Genomic DNA, 16,627 nt, shown 5'->3' on the forward strand with positions numbered 1-16,627 from the left:
AAAGGGGAGATCAAGTCTTTGCATGTTGGCCAGACTCCGAATTCCGCACTGGTTCCGCGGAAGCAATTCATATTTCGTAATCTTAGCGCTCGTATTTAAGCGCTCGCCAAATTAGAACAAAGCATTTCTCGTGGAGCCTTTGTGGACCGTGGTAAGCTTTCCATTTCCTTATTCTTTTGTGTCCACAAGTATATAGCTGCACCAAGTACAATGATGATTAACTTGCACTTCCAGCCTGCAGTCCTTTATACTACTCTCGAGCTCTCAGCTCGCATCCAAGGCTCACCTTCAACCACACATTCTAACAACACACTCTTTACAACATGACACGTGCTCTTTCCGTCCTCGGGTTTCTGCTCCTTCTGTCTTTGGATCTCGTTTCTTCCCGCCACGTTTCTCGAAGCTGCCATCCTCATAGCAGCAGGTCTGGTAGTGACTCCAGTACCCATCCGTTGCCTGGGGTCATTTCTGTGGGTAGTGCACCTCCTGCACCCGCTACGAACACCAACGGCGGCTCCTCCCCCTGTTTCCCGTCTGCGGGTTTCATCATGCCGCCTAGTGTTCCTAGCTCGACCGATAATTGGTGGTGTTCTCCAAATACCGAATATGCATTCCTTGGATTCAGTTATGAAGTAACTGCTTGTGCGACCATCGTTTCTCCTGAGGTTCATGAGCTGATGTAACTCCAGGCCAGTCTATAAACAAGCTCAACAGTGACTTTGCTGACATCAAGAACACCTTCGGATCGAGATATGTCCGCCTTTACGGCGCTTGTGATAGAGACGGTTTCTAGTAATGCAATTATCAGTTCTAGTTGTTTCCGAGCTGACTAGTTTTCATCTCAGTGATGATATTGTCAGCGCTGCATGGGCCACAGGTCTAGGCGTTCACGCTCTGATTTGGGTGAGACTTTTTAAATGGGAATGGTAGTTATGATTGTGACAGTTTTTGTGGCACATAGTTTGGATTCGATGGAGGCGATCAGTGGATGACTCGCCGTGATTCGCTGGTTTCTTCCCTCATCAACAACCCCAAGGCCAAGTTCGTCACTCGAGGCGTCCAATTCGGTTCCGAGCCTCTGTTTGATAACGTACTGCCGCATTCGCAGCTAGCAGCTGAGGTCACGTCTTTGAAATCCAAGCTCTCTGGCGTCGGGATTCCTGTCACTGTCAGCGAACTCGCATACGGATACCAGGAGCGTGGCGGCGCTCAAGACGTCCTTGATGCTATCGACTTTATCAATATTCATATGCTCCCGTTTTTCTCGGCCCTTGCAACGTTTGGTGCTGCTGCATGGCCGCTCGTTAAGACTGACATGAACTGGTTTATTGAACATGGCAATGGCAAGAAGATGTACTTTGATGAGGTATGTTTATCCTGGTCGGGTGCAATGTTTTTCTTTTGCTAAGGCGTCCCACTTTCCAGAATGGTTGGCCCTCCGTCACATCGCCTGGCGTTCAGGCTAATACCATTCTTGCCCAGTCCTCGGTAGCTAACGAGGAGGTCAGTCGCATCATGAAATTTAACGTCTTTGGTGGTCTAATGAACTTGACACAGGGCTACTTTTCTATGCTCGATAGCCATTGCGAAGATCTCAAACTCGGCCCTCAGGGTGGTATCGGTTGGTTCGCTCATATCTACAGCGACGACCAGGAGCCTGGCTATGGCATATACGATGATGCTGGGAACAAGAAATTCCCCTTCAAGCCTCGCACATCTTGTTAGACGGGATGTCGCGTCTCAACCTACATATTTGGACATTCATTTACTCATTCATTCGTTTATTATATATGGCACAAGGCATTGTTTATTCAGTTAATAGGAAGGGAACGGCAGATCTACTTACTACACTCCACCTAAATTCTCATTACGGGATGAGATCGACATCCTGTAACATTATCTCAATTATACCTATTGCAATGGAACTTTTTCAAGAATCCACTTTACACTACGGTGGAAGAATACTCGGTGTAACAATATATCCAGCAGAATCTAGTTCAAATCTCTCAGCCATACCACTTGCCTCCCAATCTCGTCTTAGCTGCCGGTCTTTGGGGTATCATAGACTCTGTGATCTCGAAAACTTCTATAGCACGCTGTTTACCAGATAAAGTGAGTGTGAATCAACACAAAATGGGGGTGTCTTACCCTCCATGTAGCCATGTCAAACTCCATAACTATTTGGTGACACGTTACCCCGTCCGCGCGATCTTGTGCACTAGGTGCTTCGCATAAGACTGCAAATGTTGAGTTTACGGCCGATAGACTCAAAGAGACAATGCTCACATATGATTGGTTCTCCGTGATCGTCGATTTCGAGGGCACAAAGCCCGTCTCGGATGAGGAAAGAGAGGTAAAATATGTTTTCAACCGATTGTGCGAAGTCATTGGGGTTGATTACAAAGCGGAAGAGGTTCACAGCACCAGACTCCTCAAGGATTTCTCTGACCTATGAGGAGGTTTATTCAATGCACTAAGGGGCTCTTAAAAACCTACCTTGATTACGTTCTTCGTGGTTTCGTTCTCTGATCGCTGGATGTCTTCTTCTTTGATCTCCTGAGGTCTGCGTTCTTCTTCTCTGCTCTTCTCAAGCTTTGCACGTTTGACCTGGGCGCGTTTCTTTTGTTCTATTGAAAGAGGTCCAAGCCTGTAGTGGGCTGAGTGCGAAGTCTGAATGTTTTGGAAATAACCGACATGAATCCCATTACCGGGACCCTTCTGCTCTTTGCTAGTGCCCTCCGACCAATTTTCTCCCAGTCCATCACGGAGTCACCGATGTCATCTAGTTCCGAAGCATCGTCTGCAAGCTCGTGCCTGCCACCCATAAATATAGCAAGTTTGGAGACGAAGTCATCAACGTCGAAGGCGGCAGAGCCAAGTTTCATTGCGCGGGCCTTCTGCGCACTAATACTTGATACATTCCGAAGTACAGTGGAGTCAAGTGTAGCCTCGGTCGGATTTTTCACTGAAAGTGTCTTCCATTGCACAAACCGGGGAAACGAAAGGAAGACACACCTTTTTGGAACAGTTCATCAGCTTCTTCGACGTGTTCAACGAGTTCAGCAGCCATTATGTCTTGTGGGCGAAGTTGATCTTTCGCAGAAAGACCATGATAATAAGCTTCTAGCTCATGCGGAGTAGCGCCGGCCACGGACCTCCTGTCCTCTTTTCAAGAGCACGATATTTTTTCCGGATGTCACGTTTTTCAGCGGCATCCTGGTCTGGGTCATATGGGAGACTACTTGAACTGCCCATGCGCACGTTCGGGTCGAAATGAACCATTTCTTGAAGCTTCCGCTGCTGTATTCGGGTGTGGTAGAAAACAAGAGGCGCGTATCACGTAATCAGTGGCGCGTCGCGTCGCGGCGACAATTGCGCGGCGACCGCGCCAAAGCCGCGTAAACAGACTGTGACTTCAATTAATTGCAAGGCTTTGTGTTCTGCCACTACGACGCCACATAGAAGTTAGAAGCCAGTACAACGCGTTCATAAGATACCTACGCAGGTTACCGTCAATGGTACCGCCAAAGCATTCTATCGATGTGAGCATTATTATTGTCTATTGTGCTGAGAACACGGGGCTTATAGAAGCTTAGTATAGTAGAAGCACCCGGTCGGTGTGCAAGGGCCCCGCTCCATGTAATGGCTCCCCAATTCCAGTCGGAGGATTGAGATATGGGCAACTTGTTCCAGGAGAATATGGTGAAACAGTCGCCTGGCGTCACTGGTAAGTAGTACTTCTATTTACTGTGTATTACCGAATGTCTGTGCTGACCATAAAATTTCACAGGGGATGTGTCACTCCGGATGTCTTGAGAAGCCTTGCAGTAGTGGACCAAAGCACAATAATCGGCTTTGGCAACATTCGGTAAGATGTCCTCTACTACATGCACGTTGAGTTTGTATTAACTTTCTCAGTTCGGAGGATCAGACCAAAGTCCGGCGAGCGATTGCGAACCAACGAGTGGATCCAGCGGACGTTCCCCTGACTGCCAAAGTAGCTACCTCTGCTGCTGCTCATGTTACACCTTCCACCTCCCAGGTGCCTGCTCGGAGTCAGAAAAAGCGCAAAGCTACATTTGAGCAAGCAGCGCCGACAAACTCCCAGCTAAGCTCTGTAAAGCCGGTTATACGGGCCACTATTAGTCCCATCGTGTACGATGTTGACGAGGATGATGACGATGATGAGGTCATCTTGATTGAATCTGACCCTGTAGATGTCTTGTATTGCACCTTGAGTTCCAGTATTGTCGGTGTCCAATATTACAAAGGTGATTTTTTCTGCAGATTTTCTTCACATATGCATTCATTCACGTGGCGTTCCAAGGTCTAGTTGGCGCTGGGGAGGAAGTCACGCTAATTAGAGAGCCGCAAAATAAATACGACAGGTATTTATAGCAAATTATCGATATCGAGCTGAAGGTTAATACTGCTGCAGGAATGCTATTGAGGTCCGGAATATTGGGGGTACTAAGGTTGGGCATGTACCGAAGCAGACGGCTGCGAAGCTTGCCCCTCTTTTGGATCGTGGCGCGATTACTCTTGAAGGTGTGATGCACGAAGGAAATTGTAAGTCTTCTGCATATACCATATAGGCAAGATTCCAATGAAAAATCTAGTGTCTGGATTTAGCTACTCACTCTCAATGTGAGAATTTGTAACATTGCATGTATCGGAAGGATGCTCACGATTCACAGGACACTGAAGATTTATGGACCGTCTGACAAGAGGGACCAGCTAGAGCCCCAGTTAATTTGGGCTACTCCTCGTCAGCGCGGGTTTCCACCTCGCGGAGTAGGAGGCGCGACTAGACAAGTATCATCTACTGCATATGCAGTCGCAACTGGACCCCCGGCAGCAAGTTCGTCGTCCACATCTCAGCCGTCGTCAAGCCAAAGGTACGGAGCCAAAGCAACGCAATCAAAGTCCCAGCAGGAGGCTATTAAAAAGCAGCAAGAGGTCGTTAGAAAACATCAAGAAGCTCTGCAGAATGCAGCTGAGCTCAAACAGATGTTGGGCGGTCTAGAGAAAATAGACGATGAGGGAAGACGTGCCTCTCTCCTGGATGCGTTATGTTCTGTCGACGACATTCTCAATCTTCCGGTCCATCCCGCTCCCCCTGGCATCGCCAATGGTGATTTGGTTGTTGATCTACTCAGGCACCAGGTAGGTGGAAGTCGCTTGTGTATTTTTCATCTACTTGATTCTCGCATGCAGAACCAAGCGCTGCAGTGGTGTATTGATCATGAATACCCGTCTTTACCAACTAAGGAGTCCGACAAGCCAGTTCAGTTTTGGCAGTACAGAAAAATTGGCTCGAAGGTGAGTTAATCTTGCTTCTTCTAAACTTTCAGTCATTCATCCAGCCATATCAGCCCCACTACTTCAACAGTTGAGTATGTGACATTGTTTGCTGTACTTTGCTCATCAATGTGGGTAGTCGCAACGAAAACTCCTCAAGAGATATCATCACCTCCTCTGCTCGGCCGTGGCGCCATCCTAGCAGATAGCATGGGGCTGGTCAGTAGGACTCTCAAACACTTAGAGGTGATATTAAGCTTGCATGCAGGGGAAAACGCTTTCCATGCTAGCTCTCATTCTTGCAACTAAGAAGGACGTTCCCACTGATCATTCGAGGAGCACACTTATTGGTAACGTCTTTTGCTTTCTCATTTGAGGGTCTTTCTGCTGATGAAGGATACCAGTTGCTCCACTCTCGGTCATATCCAACTGGGAGAAACAGATTGAAGAGCATTGCGTCAGAGGTGCAATCTCATGTTGCACCTATTATGGCGCAACACGCGACATGACACCTCAACAACTCTCGCAGTATGATGTCGTCATCACTACATACCAGACGGTCACTGGAGAATCCGACGTTTCTGCAGCTGCCGTTGATCATGGACCATCTAAAAAGAAAAAGAAGGTTGAAAGGGCGCTGTTCGACGTGAAGTGGAAGGTGAGTGAATAATGACATGAACACAAGATATAACCTATCTACTCTCTGTCGTTCAATTAGCGAGTCATTCTTGACGAAGGACACACGATTCGTAATCCGAAGACGAAGATGGCTAAAGCTGTTTGTAGACTAACGTCCCAACGCAGATGGGTGTTGTCTGGCACTCCCATCGTGAGTGTATAATTTTTGGATGCCAAATAGTTCACCTACAATCCCGTATTTTTAGATTAATTCTCCAAGGGTGTGTTTTCCAAATATATGGTAGAAGAAAAATGACTAAACCACAAATGCCTGCAGGATCTTGGGTCTATCTTGACATTCCTTCAGATTTGTCGTCCACTCGACAAGGAGGACTTCTATAAGCGCTTGCTCCTACGTCCTTTGAAAGATGGAGATCCTTCCGGTGCAGAACTGCTGCGAGTGAGTAGTTACTACCCTATGTCGAATTTTACTGATTACTACGGCTATAGGCTCTGATGAGTCACGCCTGTATTCGTCGCACAAAGGAGGTAAGGTACTGCAGATTACAGACGGACAGTCCTGATCGAACCTGGATTTTGTAGATGCAAGACAGATTTGGGAAGCCACTTGTGCCTTTACCTCCGGTAGTGACGACTGTTGTTTGCTCCAAAATGTACGATGGTTCTAATTTCTCTGTTAGGTCGATATTACTGTCATTCCAGTTCCATTGGGAGATGAAGCACGAGTACGTTTTGTGTGCTGTTGCAATATTGGTCACACTCAATGTCATATAGGCTCTCTATGATACTATTGGTTCAATATCTCAGCAACGAGTGGAGAAGTTCATGAACCAACAAGGAGGGATGACCACTGCGGTACGTATTCCCCGATCGCAAGGCCAATTGTTGTTAACCTGGGTTCCCCTTATAGTTCACGACAAACGTCCTTAGTATGCTAACACGGCTACGACAAGTAGTTCTGCACCCAGGCCTTCTTCCTCCAAACTACTTGGAACAACTTCGTGCTACAGAGGATAATGAAGAAACTGCAGGTGTCGCTCTCCCGGTTACTCAGGATCAGAGGCGCCTGCTGCAGAGTCTCCTCGCCAAAGCTATTGAAGACAGTGAAGAGTGTCCTATTTGCTTCGACGTCCTAAACGATCCAAGGATCACGGCTTGTTCCCATTCTTTCTGTCTCGCATGGTCAGGATTCGTCATAGTGCTTGACAGCAACAGTATTCTGATTTAGTTTCCAAAGCATTTCTGAAGTGATAGCCAGAGACCCGAAATGTCCTATGGTACAGCTATGTCTATAGCAGTCTTCAGTTCGTTGACATATCTCTAGGATCGCCGTACCATTGGGATGGGCGATTTAATAGAACCACCACCTCCCACTGAACTCACTCAACTGCCGGTCCGTCATGACGAGAACGAAACTCATGATAGCACACTGCGATCCGGATCGTCTGCAAAGATTGATCAATTGATCCACCTCCTCCAACTCATCCCTAGCGACCAGAAGAGCCTTGTGTTTTCCCAGTTTACTTCATTCCTGGATAAGGTGCGCCTGAAGCCTTAAGGTATTGCAATCATGCTCATGTTACTGCATCCAGATCGGCGAGGCCTTCGAGGAGCATGGGTATGATCTTATTACTGATCGCTTCTCCCATTAATGTTAATTGCATCGTAGCATTCCATATGTGCGATTCGATGGCCAGCTGTCAGCTAAGCGACGGAAAGAAGTCCTTGAGCAGTTCTCTATTCCACTTGAAACTGAAGGGGATCTGGTTGACATCAAGACTTCCCTTCCGCCACGCAGAAGACGTACCTCGACACAAACAACTTTCGTGGAAGAGGATGTCCTTCTGGAGGACGATGATTCCAGCTTCATCGTAGACGATGCTGACGATGACACTGACGACTTTCAGGAGGACATCTCTACCATGGCAAAGAAAGGCAAGGGAAAGTTGAAGCCCAAGAATAAGGGTAAAGCGAAAGCAACATACGGCCCATCAACTAGCCAGAAAGCTAAATTCGATGGCTCCTCTTTTGGAAGCAAGATTCCCAGAGTGATGTTGATTTCTTTGAAAGCTGGATCACTGGGTCTGAACCTAACTGCTGCCAATAATGTCTTTTTGTAAGTGATATATTCTCATCGTTGCAACTTCAAATTTACCCGGTATCGTAGGATGGACCCGTGCGTTTCCCTATGATAGCTAATTTCAACGAACTGACCTTAACCCACCCGTATTAGCTGGTGGCAGGCAAGTTCTTCAGTCTCCCCTTCCGCAGCAACGACTTGACGTACACAACAGGAGGGTATTGAAAGTCAAGCAATCGACAGATGCAATCGGTGAGCTGCAGCACGTGTCTTCTCCCATTGACCGAACTAACTTGAAGAAGTATTGGACAAAAGCGACCAGTTCACGTTTACCAGCTGATTGCCGAGAATACTGTCGAGTCCAAAGTGCGTTCGCTGAATTAAAGGTTCTATCTTACTGAAATTTCCATCAGGTCATCGAGATACAAGAGAGAAAGAAGTTTCTGATTCAACAGGCAAGTGTTAATGACCGCTTTCTAGTTATGGCACACCTCACTAATCGCACGTTTAGGCGTTTGCTGGAACCAAGCGTACGGAGACTCCAAGACAAAAGAAAGAAGCTAGATTGCAAGGTACGTGTCTGGTCACTGACAACAAGACAGACTTTAGAGTAAGTTTTTCTAGACATCCTCGAATTGATGGGTGGCATCCGCCAGCAACTTGCTTGATGGGCTTGAGTTATTTCGCCTGTAAATCATTGTCTATATCCACGATGTCAATAATTTCGCCCTCGGAACGTTATTACGAACACCTAATAGTTGAAGCAGTACTTATCACCTATTATAGGACAATAGATCTAGCTATGTGGAAGATGTAAGTGGAAGAAAGGTGATGTAAGAGGCACCGATTGTTGTGTATTACGTAACCTTCGTAGTTGCTTCAAGGCCTCATCAAATTTCAATTCGCTCGCAGTTCCAATAAACCGAACAATCAATGTGGTTTATGAAGTCGCGGAGTGATAGATTTCTGTACAAACAGTTTTGTACACTAATGAACAACGGTAGGAAGCGGACTGCTACACAACTCGTTTGCTCCCTCGATGAGAACACGAGAGCTTTCCCCAGACCTAGGACTAGTTGGAGAAACTAACTCAATCTCTTGGGTAAGCCGATGTTGACCTTGCGGAGTCTCAAGATCATAGGTGCTAATCGCAGAATAAAGTGTTGACGGACCCTCTCTGACACCGAAAGAGTCTCTGAGTGGGAACGAGTCCAATAGACGCAAGCCGTCAGAATCAGACACCGCTGAATTAAGGTCCAGTACCATCCGACACCCAAGGATGATTTCGATGACAGCTGCGAATCCCTCTGGAGCTTCGAACCAGCTAAACTGTTGTTGTTAAAGTCAGTCATCAGTCAAAAGCAGTTTGCGGCAGGACCAGACCTACCCCTAACCCTTGCCAGATTCCCGTATTTACAACGTTCGCAACGAGTATGCTATCGGGTGCGGTCACGACAATGGATTGCAGATATAATTGGCTCTACTTACCAGAGGAAGTAATGGAGGTTGCCATACACGAGAGCATCGACAAGGTCTTTTCTTTCCATGCGGAAGATGTTGAAGCCAAATCTACCGCGTTTAAATCCGATCCTTCCTGCAAGCACGAATAGAAATGTTCCAAAAACAATATCGGGCAACCACACGTAAGCAAGCACAGGCGGCGCGTGCGTGACGGCACAGATTCTAATATTTGGCATCGGCTTATTTGTATCTAGAAAATGTCAAATTTGGAGTAATTGTGCGGATGAGTGGATACTCGCTGGTATTCTCTGCCATGCCTATTCCTAAAAAGATAGACATGACTATAACCTCAATCGTAAATCCGACCGCCATCGCAATCAGGACCGCTAGAGATCGGCGGTATAGAGCGTACACTCGGAGCTGCAGTATGACTGAACAAAGGTCAGCGATTTCATCTAAAGACATGAAACATGTCTCACGCTGAACTGCCCAAAGAATGCAGAAACTGGGCCACCCTTGAATGTTTAGGAATAATGAACCTGAATAGCCTTATAAGACTTGGCATCATAGCTGAAAATTCCTGCTCACAGCTAATGATATTGTTTCAGTGTTAAGGTAGGGTGAACAGCTGATGTGATAACGATGTTCGGAATACAACTTACAACTAAAAGGTGTTTAGTTTCCAGAAATGGAGTAATAAGAAACATACCTCTTTAGAAGTGTGTTTGCTCATAAATGCTGAAAAAAACGTCATTCTGCGATGATTCGAGGCTAAGATAAACGTTGACTACCTGAAGCAGAGAGACTACACGGGAAGTCAGCGATTATAGTATTCGTTTTGGACGAGCAAGAACTCACAATATGAGTGCGCCGCCACCAAATCTCACCTAACTGACATTCAAAGGCATTCTACAAGCATGAGCGAATCTTACAATGATATATAATATGTTGGAAAATCTCATCGGCCGTCTCTACGATAGTATTCTTGAGCAAGTCAAATCCTGCATATGTTTGACGAAGACGGACCCATATAAACTCAACCTGTAAGAAATGAGACAGTCGAACCCACACGATGACGGAGATCGCACCTCTCGATCGAGCGTGAGCACTAGCCCAAAGCATCAGTGCGGACTGGTCTTGACACACACTCTGAGACGTACAGTAATCATAACAGAAAATGATACAAGGACACACTATGATATATTAAAAAAAAGTAAGTCAGAATGTCGACCAAAGCACGTCTATAATACTCACATTGGCAGACACGAGTAACCCACACATTGTGAGCGGCAAGCGCAAAAGCTTGCGCGCCATAATTTGCGAGGTCTGGATTGTATGACATGATCGATATTTTTCTGAAGGGTCCAAGTCTTGTTGAAAGAACCTAACTCAATTCACGGGAAGGAAAGGACGAGGGACGTTGGTGGTCCTGGAGAAAGGTTGGAAACGAGTTCGATTGGACATATGAACGCCAGGGTAACTTTAATCAGGTCATCATGCTTCTCGAAGTTGACAATTAATAGAAAGCAAAGACAGAAGCTCTTGCGCTTTTTTCACACGAATGAGACGTAATCAATCCGTTTATCCTTATTAAAAGAAAGGGTCACCCTTAAGTACCCTTCACAACCATATATTCAATGTCCATGTCATTCATCGAGATCGTAAAGTAAACATACCAGCTGGGCAGAATTACATAGCCTGAGTGCTTTCTCTGTTCAGAAATACGAGCGAATCTTATCACTGTAGGTCAAAATTTCAACCATTTTGTCGTAAGATATCTATACCCGAAATCTTGGTAATGTGTGTACAACTTACTGATAGAGAACCCGGTCAGAAACAGAATGCCGAATGCCCATATAGCATATGCCATAGCCTGCAACAAGAGCCAAGATCAGACCTCAAGGCAATCACCCATGCTGCACCATCAAAATAAACATGAGGTTGTAAATGTACGCACGACAAGAGAGAATGATGTTTAGCGGAGCAAAGACCCGCAACGACGCTCCGACATTAAATGAGTATTCCTCGGGGCGCTGGACAGAGACGAAGGTTCACATCATGTGGCGCCGAACACTTATCATGGGAGATTAATGGGCTTTGTTGCAGAAAGTAGACTTGGAACATAACAGGAATAACTTTGCGAACCACAACAAAGACAAAATCCACGATCCACTCGGAGATGAGGCCATCGGCAAAACAGTTCGGTTGGAAGGATTTGAAGTCACGTCCATGATCGTGATCCCCGCACGAGGTTGACACGAGGCTGGAACTGTATAGTTCTCGGCCTTTGCCGGAGAACTGGCAAACCTTATTCTTATGTGGTGGCACAACAGGAGCAAACAGCCGCTCATCGTCGCGCAAAAGGTCCAAGGCCACCTTACATCAAGATCCCTCAAGTACCTCAAAATGGCCACCACCCTTCCAAAGGACGTTTCAAAAATCGGTCAGGAAATTAAATTGTTTGGAAAGTGGGACACCCAGGAGTATGTTTGGATTTGTCGATGCATAGTCTTTATATTGACGTGATTTCGGTCCAGTGTCGAAGTAAAGGACATTTCCCTCACGGACTACATCCAAGTCCGCCATGCTGTCTACTTGCCCCACACTGCTGGTCGTTATGCCAAGAAGCAGTTCAAGAAGGCACAAATGCCTATCGTCGAGCGATTGGTTGACAGGTGCGCCAAAGATCCTTCCACGAAGGTGTAGATGCTGAAAGTTTGGCCATAGCTTGATGATGAAGGGCCGCAACAACGGCAAGAAGCTCATGGCCGTCCGCATTGTTGCACATGCATTCGAGATCATCCACCTCCTCACCGACCAGAACCCCATCCAGGTCTGTCGGGCGAAAGTTACTGCATAACACAAGTGTTAATCCATACATAGGTTCTCGTTGACGCCATTGTCAACACCGGCCCTCGGGAAGACTCCACCCGTATTGGTTCTCAGGGTACCGTCCGCCGTCAAGCCGTCGATGTCTCACCCCTGCGGAGAGTCAACCAAGCTATCTCCCTCCTAACTATCGGCGTAAGCATACCCTGACCTTCATAATTATTTTCACACAATTAATTTGGTATCAGACGCGGGAGTCTGCCTTCCGCAACGTAAAATCCATTGCCGAGTGTCTTGCTGATGAGCTTATCAACGCTGCCAAGGGTTCCTCGAACTCTTACGCTATTAAGGTAAATAAATGTCTTTGACAATAATCATGACCTCATCACCGCTGTCAACAGAAAAAGGATGAGCTTGAGCGTGTTGCCAAGTCCAACCGGTGAAAACCGCTGCTCGCGTACTTTGGGGGACTTGTGCAATCCGAGTGCGACTGCTGTGGGCTTTCTGGATATTCATTTTTTCTGCTTCATTATCAACGCCGCGCTCATGCTGCACTCATGTTTCTCTATGTGTATGTTAACCACGCTGACATTATGCATGCACATGATCCCGCATCAACCATATGCTACATAGAATGGGTGGCTATGTTCTAGGAACGTTCCCACAACGACAGAGAAAGTTAACGTTTGAACACTGCCTTACATTTGGACTTGTCACCGCTGGTGGAGCTTATTTATCTCACATGGATCGGACCTGGGCCTGATCACGGAGCTATTCTGCGCGCGTTCCAACCAAAATCCAGGAAATTGAATTAGGTGTACAAAGAAGCAGAGTAATTCTCAACCCCAGGGATCAAATGAGATATACACCCCATGCAATCTGATGGGGCGCGGGGTCCAAGCCGTCTCAGCCTCGAGTGTCCTGTCTTCGACGGCACTCGTATAATAAGTAGAAGTACATATGTACGTTTTATCTCCTTCAACAAACAGGAAAAAAGGACCGCGTTGAGAGGACGAGAGCCGTATAGATCGGGATAAATACAAGGAATGAGAGGCCAGTGCTAGATGCGATGGGATGATGGCGGTGACGATGCAATTAGCACATCCTCTCAACCCAATGAACAAGAGTCGGCAGACCAGCAGGGCAGTGACGGTACGGAAACGGGCGGATCTCGGCAGGCCACGGCCAGGGCAGAGGTGATATCGATGACAAGTGATATGAGTAATAATACAAGTTTGATCTAAAGTTGGGAGCGCTAAATGCACTGGTCTGCAGCAGGGTGCTACGAAAGGTTGGACGAGGTCGCTAGAGCGCAGGCAACGTCTGTTGAGGAAAGCTGGCGCGATAGGGCGAGAGATCCGGAAGGCTTGAAAACCTTCGCCGTAATGAAATCCGAGAAAATGAATCCAAAATTTTCCGTGGATTGCAAGTAAAACCATGACTCCAGATGATAATGCCGACAAGAAATGAGAACCGCATGAAATGGTGTGACCTCTTATGGCCTGCTACCGGAGTACAGACGCGTGCCGGGATGAGTCGCCTGTTATCGGTCCAGGAGCAGGCTTGGGGACGACGCCGGCAAGTCCGAGATAGCCAATGTCTCGGCCGAATTCCTTGATCATGGCTTTACCCATCAGGCAAACCCAGCCGAGGCCCTCTCCAGTTACACACTGGCCAGGCCAGAACAGTTCCCCTTCCTCATCCTCGATGTCAGGTTCGTGTTCTTCGTGCGCAGTCAGGCTCGAACTCATCATCCGGGCAAATGTCGTGGGATAATGCCGTGCCAGTATGGGCAGGGTCAGAGTGCGTTGAGCATACTCCATACAGTACCCTGCAGCCATAACGCCACCGGATAGCTCCTTGACGTTAAACGCAAGTGCAGGATTAATGGGCGCTGTTGCCTTGGCGGCTGCTTCGACCATATTGTAGCTCGCAGTCTGTCCCTTGGCTGTCTGAGGCAAAAGACCATGCATATACTGTGGGAGTGCGGTAGAAATCGGAGGTGCTGAACGCGAGGGAGCGGGCGAGTTCACCAGATTGATACCGCTCGAGATGTTCACACTCGGAGTGCCGCTCGCACTGTTGTTTATGGGTGTAGAATTCGCACTATTGACAGGAGCTATGCTTGCGGGGGAAGGAAGCATTGGTGGTGTAGGCTGTCCGTCCGCTTTCTCCGCATTGCTGCTGAGGATCATCATCTCAGCCTTCATTTTCGCCCATATGCGGTCCATTTCAGGTTCTATGACGGTCTTTGCTGAAAAAAAGAACTTTCGCCCATGGATGAATCCTTCAATCATCCAGCTGTGTGCGTTAAATGCGTAAGCAGAACGAAAATCGTAATAAGGGAGTGCTTACATCAAGCCCAAGAGGGCTTTTTCACGATCGCCAATCGTATCAAGCTCAGCGATCCATTTATTTTTACACCACCCAAGGAATGCCTCGATAGTGGCCCAAGTCTCACGGAAGCACGATTTCCTGCTGAAATCCTTGCTCCACAATGAGTAAGTGAAGCATACAAGTGCGTCCACGAGCTCGAGCCGCGCTATGAGCCCTCCATGTTTATGATAAGGAGAATTTGGGGGCGGGGGGTTAGCCAGTGGACGGTACTCCTTGTGTGTGGCAGGATATGTGGACCAGAATCGAGCATCGCCAGAATACTTGAGCATTCTACCATATTTGTGATATATATCATGCATTTCGTCGAAGGAGGTGAGTGCTGGACGTCCGCGCCGCGGACGCCGCACAGGCACAGTGGTTGATAGAACTGCAGGCGCCGGACCCCGGGGCGTCACGGCAGTGGTATCTTCTCGTACTTCGCCATCCTCTGATGGCTCAGAACGCAAGTTGAATGAAGGAACTGCATTTGAAGACCTGAGCGGTTGCGAAGGAGGTGGTGGTGGTGGGTGGTAGTGATGATGGTGATGTGATGAGGGCTTCTCTGGTAGCCCGTTTGTTCTGGAACGTTTAACGACGTCATTTTCCTGTGATGATTCATGCTTTCTCTTGATGGGTGGTGCACTAGGGGAGTTTGACCGGGATGCGGGGGGTGACGGAGGGAGGTCTGGTGGCAGCGGTGCTGCGAGAGGACCCAAGATCTACAATGGGACGAAGAAAGAGTTTAATTATCTTGAATAAATTAGTGAATTGAGAAGTTGAATGACCTCAAGATTCTTTAAGAGTTGCTCTCTCGACCATCTACTGAAGAGATAGGATGAGGGAGGGTGAGAATTGGGGAGCATGAGGCAGGGAAGTTGACTTACCGTTTCTTCATCTTTTGGAGGGACGTAGAGGATGAAGAAGAGGAGGGAGACGACTGGGAGAGCATTGAGGAGTGATGGTGTTAGTGGGAAGAGAGAAAGCAGTGGCCAGCGCAACAATGGCTGGTGAGTTTGGGTGACCCGCTAAGACGGAAGCAGAATTTGGTAATGCCTTGCCAGGTCACAGCGCTTATAGCTTTACATTATTCTTTCAAAAATCCAAACCACCGGACTTTTTTTGTTTCATTTCTGGTTACTGTTTCACAGCTATAAAAGATGATTTTACTAGTACTTTTTACTTGTTTCATTCTGCATTTATGCACAGGAATCGACGTGTTTAACGGTTGTCATCCGTGGTGTTCATTGGCATGGGGCCTGGCCAGTTACGCCATGCATAGCCTTGTTGGTTTTATCGGGTGAAGCTTCTTGACTCCCTGTCCAATATCCACTCGGTGCCATCAACTATGTGCCTAATCCCCCCTCCCTTCGGCACATGGGAGTGACATTGACCGACTGCCCGAGGATAGCGTAGGGCATATATAACCTACCGCTGTTTACGGGAATAGGGTCATGTGGGTGCACATGGACGGTGAGAGACAAAGTAAGCGGCACGTTTATATATCCACAGCTAACACGTTGATTCAGATTCAGCCGGCTTCCATGACGGGTCTTGTCAAAAGTTCGAATTGGAACTTGCTATGTAGCCGCATTTTTCATATCTACTACTTTCGGAGAATGACCCCGCTCGGCTTAGGAAAGGCTGAGAACCACCAAATTTGCGAGGAGGTTCCATGCTTGCCACGCCTTTCGCGCCCCTCCAGTGCACTTGAGACCTTCAAGCCAACTGGGCCTACTTATAGCAGCTCAGGAACATGATACGGATTGCCACACTCTGAGAAATGTTAGCATCAACGTTATTTATACCCATTGTGCGTGCTGACATACAGTTTAATTCTCCAAGTCTTACGGGAGAACCTTTTCTGCCCTGGGAAGGTCTTATATGGGGAAAAACGTTACATAAATTCCCCATTTCTGAATTAAAGATATCAGGGGGGTTAGC

At 47.3% G+C, this 16,627-nt stretch overlaps 6 protein-coding genes across 6 annotated transcripts; 3 read left to right on the forward strand and 3 right to left on the reverse strand.

Moving 5' to 3' along the window:
* Positions 1–323: 323 nt before the first annotated feature.
* On the forward strand, positions 324–1,725 carry HD556DRAFT_1446095 (glycoside hydrolase superfamily; the record flags this gene model as incomplete). The annotated part of the gene is made up of 6 exons (XM_041307031.1): positions 324–642; positions 690–792; positions 846–903; positions 962–1,366; positions 1,426–1,503; positions 1,558–1,725. The coding sequence occupies 6 exons, from the start codon at positions 324–326 to the stop codon at positions 1,723–1,725; spliced, it is 1,131 nt and encodes a 376-aa protein (XP_041157534.1).
* Positions 1,726–2,006: 281 nt separating this feature from the next.
* Positions 2,007–3,282, reverse strand: HD556DRAFT_1446096 (Nse4 C-terminal-domain-containing protein; the record flags this gene model as incomplete). The annotated part of the gene is made up of 7 exons (XM_041307032.1): positions 2,007–2,096; positions 2,149–2,237; positions 2,287–2,449; positions 2,497–2,647; positions 2,695–2,965; positions 3,016–3,093; positions 3,156–3,282. The coding sequence occupies 7 exons, from the start codon at positions 3,280–3,282 to the stop codon at positions 2,007–2,009; spliced, it is 969 nt and encodes a 322-aa protein (XP_041157535.1).
* A 142-nt stretch (positions 3,283–3,424) lies between these two features.
* HD556DRAFT_1295755 (SNF2 family N-terminal domain-containing protein) lies at positions 3,425–8,948 on the forward strand. Its single transcript, XM_041299429.1, has 32 exons — positions 3,425–3,542; positions 3,597–3,727; positions 3,791–3,868; positions 3,919–4,271; positions 4,328–4,388; positions 4,439–4,569; positions 4,620–4,647; positions 4,698–5,166; positions 5,218–5,322; positions 5,376–5,391; positions 5,441–5,520; positions 5,570–5,651; positions 5,706–5,959; positions 6,020–6,130; positions 6,186–6,200; positions 6,257–6,379; positions 6,430–6,468; positions 6,523–6,564; positions 6,621–6,665; positions 6,715–6,795; positions 6,851–7,122; positions 7,178–7,217; positions 7,265–7,480; positions 7,533–7,558; positions 7,610–8,056; positions 8,108–8,116; positions 8,174–8,195; positions 8,235–8,272; positions 8,323–8,386; positions 8,434–8,475; positions 8,532–8,592; positions 8,645–8,948. Exons 1-32 carry the CDS (start codon positions 3,516–3,518, stop codon positions 8,686–8,688), a joined length of 3,552 nt encoding a protein of 1,183 aa, XP_041157536.1. The 5' UTR covers positions 3,425–3,515; the 3' UTR covers positions 8,689–8,948.
* HD556DRAFT_1391222 (uncharacterized protein) lies at positions 8,949–10,524 on the reverse strand. Its single transcript, XM_041303557.1, has 10 exons — positions 10,508–10,524; positions 10,414–10,452; positions 10,340–10,368; positions 10,273–10,286; positions 10,181–10,219; positions 9,961–10,020; positions 9,781–9,912; positions 9,509–9,731; positions 9,408–9,456; positions 8,949–9,349 (listed from the first exon to the last, which is right to left on the reverse strand). Exons 2-10 carry the CDS (start codon positions 10,441–10,443, stop codon positions 9,008–9,010), a joined length of 918 nt encoding a protein of 305 aa, XP_041157537.1. The 5' UTR covers positions 10,444–10,452; positions 10,508–10,524; the 3' UTR covers positions 8,949–9,007.
* A 1,363-nt stretch (positions 10,525–11,887) lies between these two features.
* Positions 11,888–12,753, forward strand: HD556DRAFT_1242128 (ribosomal protein S7 domain-containing protein; the record flags this gene model as incomplete). Its single annotated transcript, XM_041298245.1, has 6 exons — positions 11,888–11,964; positions 12,019–12,156; positions 12,209–12,314; positions 12,365–12,505; positions 12,559–12,660; positions 12,712–12,753. The coding sequence occupies 6 exons, from the start codon at positions 11,888–11,890 to the stop codon at positions 12,751–12,753; spliced, it is 606 nt and encodes a 201-aa protein (XP_041157538.1).
* An 828-nt stretch (positions 12,754–13,581) lies between these two features.
* Positions 13,582–15,733, reverse strand: HD556DRAFT_697916 (uncharacterized protein). Its single transcript, XM_041311339.1, has 4 exons — positions 15,571–15,733; positions 15,472–15,508; positions 14,666–15,405; positions 13,582–14,611 (listed from the first exon to the last, which is right to left on the reverse strand). Exons 1-4 carry the CDS (start codon positions 15,633–15,635, stop codon positions 13,816–13,818), a joined length of 1,638 nt encoding a protein of 545 aa, XP_041157539.1. The 5' UTR covers positions 15,636–15,733; the 3' UTR covers positions 13,582–13,815.
* Between the last annotated feature and the right edge of the window lie 894 nt (positions 15,734–16,627).

The sequence above is a fragment of the Suillus plorans genome (assembly GCF_016647745.1).
Source record: "Suillus plorans strain S12 chromosome Unknown HD556scaffold_49, whole genome shotgun sequence".
NCBI classification, from domain to species: Eukaryota; Fungi; Basidiomycota; class Agaricomycetes; order Boletales; family Suillaceae; genus Suillus; species Suillus plorans.

Excerpts from the sequence above, each read along its gene's own strand:
- HD556DRAFT_1295755 (XM_041299429.1), top strand. The coding sequence starts at position 3,516 with ATGGTACCGCCAAAGCATTCTATCGAT. Across the intron at positions 4,648-4,697 it reads TTTAGCTACTCACTCTCAAT|GACACTGAAGATTTATGGAC; the intron begins GTGAGAATTTGT and ends CACGATTCACAG. Across the intron at positions 8,387-8,433 it reads AGAATACTGTCGAGTCCAAA|GTCATCGAGATACAAGAGAG; the intron begins GTGCGTTCGCTG and ends AATTTCCATCAG.
- HD556DRAFT_1391222 (XM_041303557.1), bottom strand. The coding sequence starts at position 10,443 with ATGAGATTTTCCAACATATTATATATCATT. Across the intron at positions 10,021-10,180 it reads TTCTAAAGAGGTATGTTTCT|GTTCATTATTCCTAAACATT; the intron begins TATTACTCCATT and ends AAGGCTATTCAG. Across the intron at positions 9,457-9,508 it reads AACCTCCATTACTTCCTCTG|CATACTCGTTGCGAACGTTG; the intron begins GTAAGTAGAGCC and ends CGCACCCGATAG.
- HD556DRAFT_697916 (XM_041311339.1), bottom strand. The coding sequence starts at position 15,635 with ATGCTCTCCCAGTCGTCTCCCTCCTCTTCTTCATCCTCTACGTCCCTC. Across the intron at positions 15,509-15,570 it reads CTCCAAAAGATGAAGAAACG|TAGATGGTCGAGAGAGCAAC; the intron begins GTAAGTCAACTT and ends CTATCTCTTCAG. Across the intron at positions 15,406-15,471 it reads AACTCTTAAAGAATCTTGAG|ATCTTGGGTCCTCTCGCAGC; the intron begins GTCATTCAACTT and ends GTCCCATTGTAG.